Source organism: Physeter macrocephalus, chromosome 2 (genome assembly GCF_002837175.3).
Source record: "Physeter macrocephalus isolate SW-GA chromosome 2, ASM283717v5, whole genome shotgun sequence".
In the NCBI taxonomy this organism is placed as follows: domain Eukaryota; kingdom Metazoa; phylum Chordata; class Mammalia; order Artiodactyla; family Physeteridae; genus Physeter; species Physeter macrocephalus.
In genome coordinates, this window is record NC_041215.1 from 125,613,261 (window position 1) to 125,622,832 (window position 9,572).

A 9,572-nucleotide genomic window follows, 5' to 3' on the forward strand; every position below is an offset into this window, starting at 1 on the left:
AACAGTGAGAGGCCCGCGTACCAAAAAAAAAAAAAAAAAAAAAAAAATAGAAAGGGCTCACAAAAGCTGCTCTTTGAATTGCACATGTTCTCTTGCCTGGCGAGATTGGCCCAAATACACACATTTAGCTTCTGAATATGGGCTTTAGTATAAAGATACGAAGCCATGTGGCAGGAGCCATATGCCCCTGGCACTGAAAAGAAAAGCCTATTATCTTTGAGTTTCCGTTTCTAAATCTGAGTTTTTAATCACACTTAAGGATGTACCCGGTCAAAAAAAGCATTTATTTTTATTTAATAAAATTTAGATTAAGTGACATTATAATTTAGGTTAAATTTTCCTGATATTTCCAAATATAGTTTCAAGAACTAAGTTTCTAGTTTTTTTTTTTACTCCCAAATGAAAGTATGTTCTGATTACTCCTCCTAACGTTTTCACTCCAAGGAAGTTTTTTCTGCTATAGTCATCCTCCATGTGGCCACATCTACCACGCTGCTCTCTGGCTTCATGTTATTCAGCTTCTCAGCACCATTCCACATAGCTGACCCTTTCTCTCTTGGCATCATGACCCCCTCTTTCCTGGTTTATCTCTACATCAATGACCATTCCTTCTGATTCTTCTTTGGTCACTTCTCTATTCATCCATTAAATGTTTCCTACACACATAGAAATTCCTACATGATTCCCTCTAGGTCACTGCCTGTTCCAGACTTCCAAATTTGTATCTCTGTTCATGCCATTCCTTTGAGTTCCAAACTTGTATTTGAATCTGCCCACTGGCCATCTCTATTTGGAAATCTAATAGGCTGATTAAGCTTCACATATCCATAATGTAGTATTTGGCCTGTACCCCCCAAATCTGCTCTTCCTCTAGTCTTGTCCTCTTAGTAATGGCACCACCATGCGTCTAAGTGTTTAAAGCAAAAACTAGGGACTCATCCTTCAGATTTCCCTTCCCCTTATCCTGTATATGCAATGTATCTGAAAAAACTGTCAGTTCAATTTACAAAACAGCAGTCAAATCCATCCGTTCCTCTCCCTCCTCCTTGCCAGCCCTAGCGCAAGCCATGATGTGAACTATAGTAATAGACTTCTAACTGCCTTCCTTGTTCAACTCATTTCCTCCAATCCATTCTTCTAATGGGATGTTTTAAAAACACAAATTAGATCACACCATTTTAATGTACTTTCAACTCTTGAATAGCCTCCACTCACACCTAGGATAAATCCAAGCTCTTTGCTGCAGCTTATAAGACCCTACCTAATCTTACCCTGTACTGTTTCTCCCACCGGATCTTGGTCTGCCCTTCCTCTCACTATCTCCCTTCAGTTCCCAGAACTTGCCAAGACTTACCTGTCTCAGGGCATTCACACTTGTTCTTTCTTCTGCCTGGAATCTTTTGCCCTGACCTGACGTTTTATCCTTCTCAACCTTTGGTCTCTGTTCAAATGTCACCCGCTCAGAGAGGCCTCCCATGGCCCCCCATCTGCAGCAGCTTTCTTCCCAGTTCCTCTGTAGCACATCTCTTTATATTGATTTATTTTAAAGAACTTTGCACAATGTGCAATTATCTTGTTGTTTTTTTTAACATCTTTATCGGAGTATAATTGCTTTACAATGATGTGTTAGTTTCTGCTTTATAACAAAGTGAATCAGTTATACATATACATATGTTCCCATATCTCTTCCCTCTTGCGTCTCCCTCCCACCCTCCCTATCCCACCCCTCTAGGTGGTCACAAAGCACCCAGCTGATCTCCCTGTGAGCTGATCTCCCTGTGCTATGTGGCTGCTTCCCACTAGCTATCTATTTTACGTTTGGTTGTTAATTTATTCTTTTCCTTATTTACTTCGGTCCTTTTCCAAAAGAATCTAATCTTCAAGAGGCTAGGGACCTTGTTGATCTCGTTCCCTGCTGTTTCTCCAGTACTTAGAACAAGTCTGGGTCTAGTAGGCTCACTGAATAAATATTTGCTGGAGAATGAATAAACTCAACTTCAAGTACTTTCAGTCTCACATAACCTAGTGCACAGTTACAGTTATAAAATATGAGGAAGCTTCATTTTGGAGGAAGATTCTTACTGGCAACACATTTCAATTTTAGCTTACTTGTCAACAAGAATCTCACAGGTAACACTGAAAACATCAATACCTTGCATGCATTGTATTTACAAATTTCAAAGCAATTTCCCACATATTAGAATAACAGTTAATATTTAATGAATGCTTACTATGCGCCAGGAACCATATTTAATCTTCACCATGGCTATTTGAAATAGTATTATTATTTTCCCCATTTTCAGAAGAGGAGACTGAGGTTAAGCCACTTGCCCAGCATGGAACAACGTGTGAGTGGGAAGGTCAGGCATTTGTTACTTGATTCTCCTCATTCTCCTGAGGTCCATAGCATGTACCGTTGTCCTGCTATTACACCAGGAAGAAGGAGGCTCAGACAACCAGTGAGGTGCCTGAAGACCCAAGGGCAGTAGGTTACAGTCTTTCGAAAGAGTTCACCCATTTTGCCAGCTACTCACTGTCAAATTAACAAGGCTCGTTTTACTACATCATAAATAAAGGCACGTTCGGGATTGTGTGTGCAATCTGCAGAGAAAACAATGCTGTTTCTACCTTCTAAAAGCATATGTGGCTTGTATCATGGATCTGGAAATAAGTTTTCTTCTTTAAGGTGAAAGATGACAATTGAGGGATGCTTTATTAGAAATGAGGACAGAATGCATTAACAAAGAATGAAAGGGAACACACCCATATATTAACAATGATTTTTGATGTTAGGATTATGAGTGCTTTTTATTTCCTTTTTTATAGTTCAACCTTTAATAATATTTATGCTCACAAAATGTCCCCTTCCCACACATACATTTACAATTAGTATAGAATTGTCCCCTAGAATACTAAGAGCGAACTCTCAAGAGAGCCCACTTGGTAAGAAGAGGAATCTTGTATGGACTTAATGAGCGCAGTGATGTTTCCCAAATATCAGTGAAGCACCTTTGTTTCCCTACCATTTACATGTATTATTTATTTAATATTTATATAATATTATTTTACTTGATTCACTATTTAGCCTTGTCATAAGCAGTAGTAGCTGTGAAAACACAGGGTTGATTGGCTCATTATAAATATTCTCTAATATACATGAAAATTAACATATAAATATTAAAATAAAAATATCAATTTAAAAGCCATCTCAAGTTCCAAGAAGATACAAACAATATCTTTGGAAACTCTGAACCACTGTGCTGATTTAATGGAAAGAACCCTAGAGCATAATCCCTTCGATACTTCTTTAAGTTAAAAGGGAAATTCTATGGCAGTATATTGACAATTCCACTTCATAACTTGTGCATTTTTTCATGTGGAAAAATGCTGTCAATCATACCCTTGGTACCTCACTTGGTACAAGTGAGGGTGTGAACTCAGTGCCTGGAAAGATCAGGAATTGAATAAAAGATTTTAACGAGGGTGGTGTGATGTTGGCCGATCGTATAGGATGTAACGGAAGAGAAACTTACATTTGTTACCGGATCGTTTTCATTCTCTGTAACACATCCCTGAAGATTTAAGTTGAGAGCTTTACAAATGATCATGATTCTCTTGGCAGCTTTTTCTTCAAATGGTTTGATCACAAACTCAGGTTCTAAAAGATCCTTCTTCTGAAGTTTCAAGCTCTAAAAAAGTTTGGAAAGTTTTACTCAACAAACACCCATCATAAGAACAGAGATTCTGGGCTTCCCTGGTGGCGCAGTGGTTAAGAGTCCGCCTGCCAGTGCAGTGGACTCGGGTTCGTGCCCCGGTCCGGGAGGGTCCCACGTGCTGCGGAGCGGCTGGGCCAGTGAGCCACAACTACCGAGCCTGCGCGTCCGGAGCCTGTGCTCCGCAACGGGAGAGGCCGAGACAGTGAGAGGCCCGCGCACCGCGATGAAGAGCGGCCCCTGCTCTCCGCAACTGGAGAAAGCCCTCGCACAGAAACGAAGACCCAACGCAGCCAAAAATAAATAAATAAAACTAAAAAAAAAAAGGATTCTAAATTATAAACCACAACTGTACAAATCAAGTTCATGTCTGCTTAGAGAGAATTCCGACTTACATCTATATCTGGATCCAGCAAGAACAGATTTAGCCGCTCCGTGTTTCGAGTTGCTTTGACAATCTCTTCAGTTTCTGTGAGGTACTACAGAGAAAACTGTGTTAGTTCTTAGTATCTAAATAGCCAGAAACTTACTGCCCAGCTCCATCCACATGGCCAAGAAATAGCCCCTTAGTATCAGCACTGCTTTAATATCATCCGTTAACACTCCACAGTCTTATAGAAACATGCTTTTGTTTTTCGACTGTTGTGTTTCTTAGTCTAAATCTTAAAAGAAAGCATTTATATCTTTTCCATGAAAGCAATAAACAATAAGTAATTCAAATTTATTTGCATAGAAAAATGTCAGCTTTATTACTTTTGTGAAGTCTGGGTGTAGGTTGTTCTCTGAAGAATCTGTTTCCTCCGGTGTGCATTCACAAGTTATAGAATTATCCAGGGAATCTGGAAAAGATACACCAAGACTGGGTTATTAAATAGTCCTCATGAATCATTCATTTCTCTAGCCTGTGACATATAACAACTGGGTTAGACTCACGAGTGATGGGGGATGGATATTGGTGAGGAGATGCCTTCACTGTGTCCTGGCTCTAGTATTTCGTATTGTTAGATGAACTGGGCCTGGAAATCAGATGTCCTGGTGATCATTTTGGGACACTCTCCATGACACCATCCTGTGTCCATAAGAACTCTGGACCCTTACAATACTACATTTATACTTGAGGTTGTTTTGTCTCACTTCATTAATGCATACTAAAGTTTTCTTATATATGAATATATTTTGGATAATTCTGACTCTTAGGCCATCACTGTAAAACCCACATTCTAGCTTCAGTTAAACTCTCTAAGGCTCTGTAAACATTAATATTCTAGTTGATTATTATTAAGTAAATCATGAATGTAAAACACTTACTATGATATATAGCAGTTGTATTAAAATCAACCATAATTTTCTTCCTTATTATCTCATGACTCTCTCATATGCTACGTAGACTATGAGAACTTAAAGACTTAAAATAACATATCATGTGTTATGAAAAATGTCTTAAAGTAATGTTCCTTTAGGAGTGACTGACTCTGAAGGTGAACTTGTCTTCCATGCGGCTACAGACCTGTTTTCTCCCCTACTTTTCATCCTTTCTTTCCTCTCTCTTGTTCTCTTCTCTTTGCCTAGCCTGGATTAGAATTATACGAAAGAATTAGGATGGGTAGAAAAAAAAAATTGTCTTATAAAAATCTCTAATACCCTGCAAAATTTATGGAACTTCCACAACTAGGCTGATCTCAGTGGGGTCAAAAGCACACGTGAAAGATGCCTTTCAACTAAAAGGAAAGAATGCACATTTGCCATTACAGAGTATAACGTTCATTAATTAAATTTAATGAAAGGCTATAAAACACTGAATCTCCCCTCTAACACCCCATCAGACATGGGTATATTTTTAATACCGCTGACCAATGGTCCCTAACATCATTTGCTGGATGTCAGCCTCGAAGCATTGCCAGGCAACTCAAGATCATACCTCTGTGTGGTGACTCTCACTACTGAGTAAAAGTAAAGGTTTACGGGTGATTTCCTGGAGCGAATACTTCAGGGTTGGAAGAGCTAGACCTGACAGCTACCAGGGTTAGCAGCAGCTGAAATGAACCAAATGCGCAGGTCGCACTCCGCGAGGGAAAGGCGGCGGCTGTGCATGCGCTCACCCAGCCCCAGCTCCGTGAGCTCGGTGCTCCTCCTGCCCTGAGCGGGCCCCTCAGGACTGATCTGCAGGATGCGGCTGAGGGTGTGGATCCATTCATCCATATCTGACTCCGTTTCAGCCGCCAGCACAAAATAGGTCAGGTCATTCATTTTCAATTCAAAGGCATATTTTCTTAGTCTGTTATTCTGTGGCACGAAAAGAAAGAAAAACACCAGATACCAAGTCTTAGAGAGTGGGAGATGTTTTTTACGGGGTCTTTCCTCATCAATAGGTGACATCAAGGAGATCTTCCAAAACAGGACAAAAATTTAGCTGGATAAGAATCATTTCGTTCGGTTTCTTTCAAGCCTTTTTGTAAGGACAGGTATTTTATTCACGTTTTTCTTGATTGGATGAGTAAGTTGGCTCAAAAATTTCATCTTCAGGCAGGTGGAGGAGTATATTCTAAGCTTCTTCAAATAGTTGCAAAGGCCTGAAACAACCCTCCCATCCCAAATCTCCATGCATGTGTTCACGCACACAGCACGATGTTTGCCCTTCGAGTACTTACGTGACTTGTATTCACTCTTCAGATCTCAAGTGAAGTTATCCTTGCTCAGTGAACCTTCCCCAGTTCCCCAGTTAGGACAAGGTTCTTGTCCTCCAGGGCACTCACAACAATTTGGGATTACGTGCCTACTCACTTTCATTTGTTTGTTTGAACAGTATATTCCTCCCTTACATCTGCCACCATGAGAGCTGGGTCACCACTCTGTCCTGTACCAGTGCTCTCACATAGAAGGATTCAATAACAGCGTGTTCAAAACAGTCATATCTTATAAATGGGACAGAAGAGGTTCTTATCCTTGGGAATGAATGAATGATTGAAGAAATGAACAAACAAATGAAAAACAAAGATTCTCTGTTGCGCAGAGAATTAAAATGGTCTGATGCGATGAGTAGCTACTTTAGATTGAACTTTCACAGAAGTGAGCTGTTTAAAGATCAAAGAAGCACATTTAAAGTAGAGGGAATACAAAAGCAGATTATTACAGCAGTTTTATATATTCCTGCCATGAGATTAGAAATATAAATGCAAAGTAGAAACTTCCCCTGATGATATAAACTAGTGTTATATAAGCTGCGGTGGCTGTAAGAATTTCTGAAGATATTCCACATTTAATTCACTCCTAGGTACCTCTGATACAAGTATTCAACTCTTACCCACACTGTTCTGAAGCCTTTAGAGAACTCACAACTGTAATAAAGCAAAATCTACACAATTAAGATAAGTAAAATACAAATAATAGTAGAACCCTAAGATGAGAGCGGCGCTAGAGTGCAGGACTGCGGCTAAACATCAAGGTATAAATTCTTTCTGAGAACAGGATTGCTATTTCTTGGTGGCAAGAAAGAATAATTTTTAATATACTCCTGGTAGTGTTCTCTTTCTTTGGGAGGCTCTTAAAAACTTCCCCAAATAGCATTCTCCTTTCAACTTCCACAACAGTACGGTTACTGCTACACACATGACACTTACTAAACACTTGCCATCTGTATACCTGGCACTGAGCTGACCATTTCACAGTCACCATTTTATTTAAATCTCATAATAAGTCTATGAGAGAAACTGTATCATTCCATTTAACATATGGTAACATTGAGGCTTGGGGAGACAAATGAAAATATGCTTGGGATACATGGACAGCAAGTGGTGGAGACAGGAAATAATCCCTTTATCCTTTAACATCCCCTGAGATGACCCGGCACAAAGAAGATACTCATCAGATGCCGTTCTCCTTCTTTGCCACCTGCCTGGCACAATCACACACCAAATGGGTAACCATGGCCTGGGATGTTCTGGTTTCTGAAACTAGACAGCGGGGCATCATACAAGACTCAAGAAAAAGTAAAATTTGGGAATTGAAGGAGAAAGAAGAATTAGCTAAAAAGCTAACTGTGGGGCTTCCCTGGTGGCGCAGTGGTTGCGCGTCCGCCTGCCGATGCAGGGGAACCGGGTTCGCGCCCCGGTCTGGGAGGATCCCACATGCCGCGGAGCGGCTGGGCCCGTGAGCCATGGCCGCTGAGCCTGCGCGTCCGGAGCCTGTGCTCCGCAACGGGAGAGGCCACAACAGTGTGAGGCCCGCGTACCACAAAAAAAAAAAAAAGCTAACTGTGATCCTCACTGCGGAATCTCACAGCTCAAATGGCACTTTCTATACTCTGCCAAGGACAAGCTCTTTGCTCGTGTCCATACTTTCATATTATTGTCAATTTTTATTATTTCTTTGCCCTGTAATGACTCACCTGCAGGCTGCCATTTTCAATAGCCCATGAGCCTGATAAGGGCAGAAGCTCACTAGTTATCCTCAGTGCAGTGACAGTATTCATTCTTAAAGAGGTTCTCTCGTGTTTACATTTTGTGCTGGGCAAAAACAGACAAGGTGTTGAACAGGGCAGATGGGTATTAACCAATTAATCACCCAAATGTGAAACTGGAAGATAAATGTACTTAACTTTTGTATGAATGTATTGAAGAGGAGGTATGAAATCAAGGTATAAAAATTCTTTTTGAGAACAGGATTGTTACTGCAACATGAGAATACTACTATTTTTTTTTTTTTAACATCTTTATTGGAGTATAATTGCTTTACAATGGTGTGTTGAGAATACTACTATTCTTGCAGCACCCTCTGTGTTCTGTGAGAGTACAGAAAGGATGACTTGACTAGTACAAGACCACAGTTGCATTTTGAGATCATTTTGGTTGCAGTGTAAACAGAGGCGGGGTGGTCCTGTGCAAAGCCAACCTCCAGGTAGCTTCTTTAAGAATGCAAATTCTTAAAAGCTATGCTTGCCACATGAGGAGTGGGGCAGACTCCTTCCACACACCCTCCCACATATTTCCTGGGGTGCTGAAGAAGGAGGTCCATAAAACCGCCTGTGACCTGCACTGACACAGAGGGTCTGAGGGCGAAGACAGATGGCCGAGGGCAGGTATAAAAGAGACACGTTGCTATGATAGTATTGTACCCTTCAAAAAGCAACAGGAACAGAAATGGACACTCAGGAAAGAACTAGAAGAGTACAGAGTTAAGAGCAGATCTAAAGCATCTGAGCATAGCAGAATGCAAACAAACCTCAGTGTTGTCTTGAAAATAAAAGAAAGAATCTGCTTGACTAATTTGATGCTGTAAACAATGGGGACAGGCAAATGCAAAGCTATGTACAATGCTTATACTGGGTCCAAATTAAAAGTGGATTGAGCTGCAACCTGCTTTCAAATGCAGCTGTCAAGGAACTAATAACAAACATGACAAAATGTGAACAAAACTTGATTTTCTAAATTGCCTTCTGTACTTTAAATGATTAAATATGATTGCCAACTTCAACAATATTATATATTAAATTTTTTAAAAAATTTGAGCAAAGTATAACAAGCCCTTGTTTCTCAAAAAGGGATATTTGTAAATGAAATAAATATTCTAGTCACAACTTCTCAAAAGCCAAATTATCTTTTTCTCCTTAGAGTGAAACAGAACTACTTGCAGTGCAGAGAAGCTTATGTTGGGGAAGATTACGATGCCTAAGTGGTTTTCCATCTCACTCTCCATAATCTCCAAGATAATGGCGTATAAAACAGCAAAAAAGAAAAACCCAAAGCAGAAAACCAATGGGACATTTTTATAATCCTGAAATGCAATGTTAAGTCATTAAAATGATAATCAAGAAGTAATCGTTGGGCTTCCCTGGTGGCTCAGTGGTTAAGAGTCCGCCTGCCG

At 40.2% G+C, this 9,572-nt stretch overlaps 1 protein-coding gene across 4 annotated transcripts in view; it reads right to left on the reverse strand.

Moving 5' to 3' along the window:
• The window catches only part of DOCK10 (dedicator of cytokinesis 10), a 284,533-nt gene that overhangs the window by 98,260 nt on the left and 176,701 nt on the right, over positions 1 to 9,572 (reverse strand). For all 4 annotated transcript variants that reach the window (XM_024124566.2, XM_055090256.1, XM_028482208.2 and 1 more), the window contains exons 8-11: positions 5,813 to 5,996; positions 4,467 to 4,552; positions 4,109 to 4,192; positions 3,534 to 3,689 (exon numbers count right to left, since the gene is read on the reverse strand). In XM_024124566.2, the coding sequence (XP_023980334.1) occupies positions 3,534 to 3,689; positions 4,109 to 4,192; positions 4,467 to 4,552; positions 5,813 to 5,996 (510 nt within the window). The remainder of the gene's footprint in view (positions 1 to 3,533; positions 3,690 to 4,108; positions 4,193 to 4,466; positions 4,553 to 5,812; positions 5,997 to 9,572) is intronic.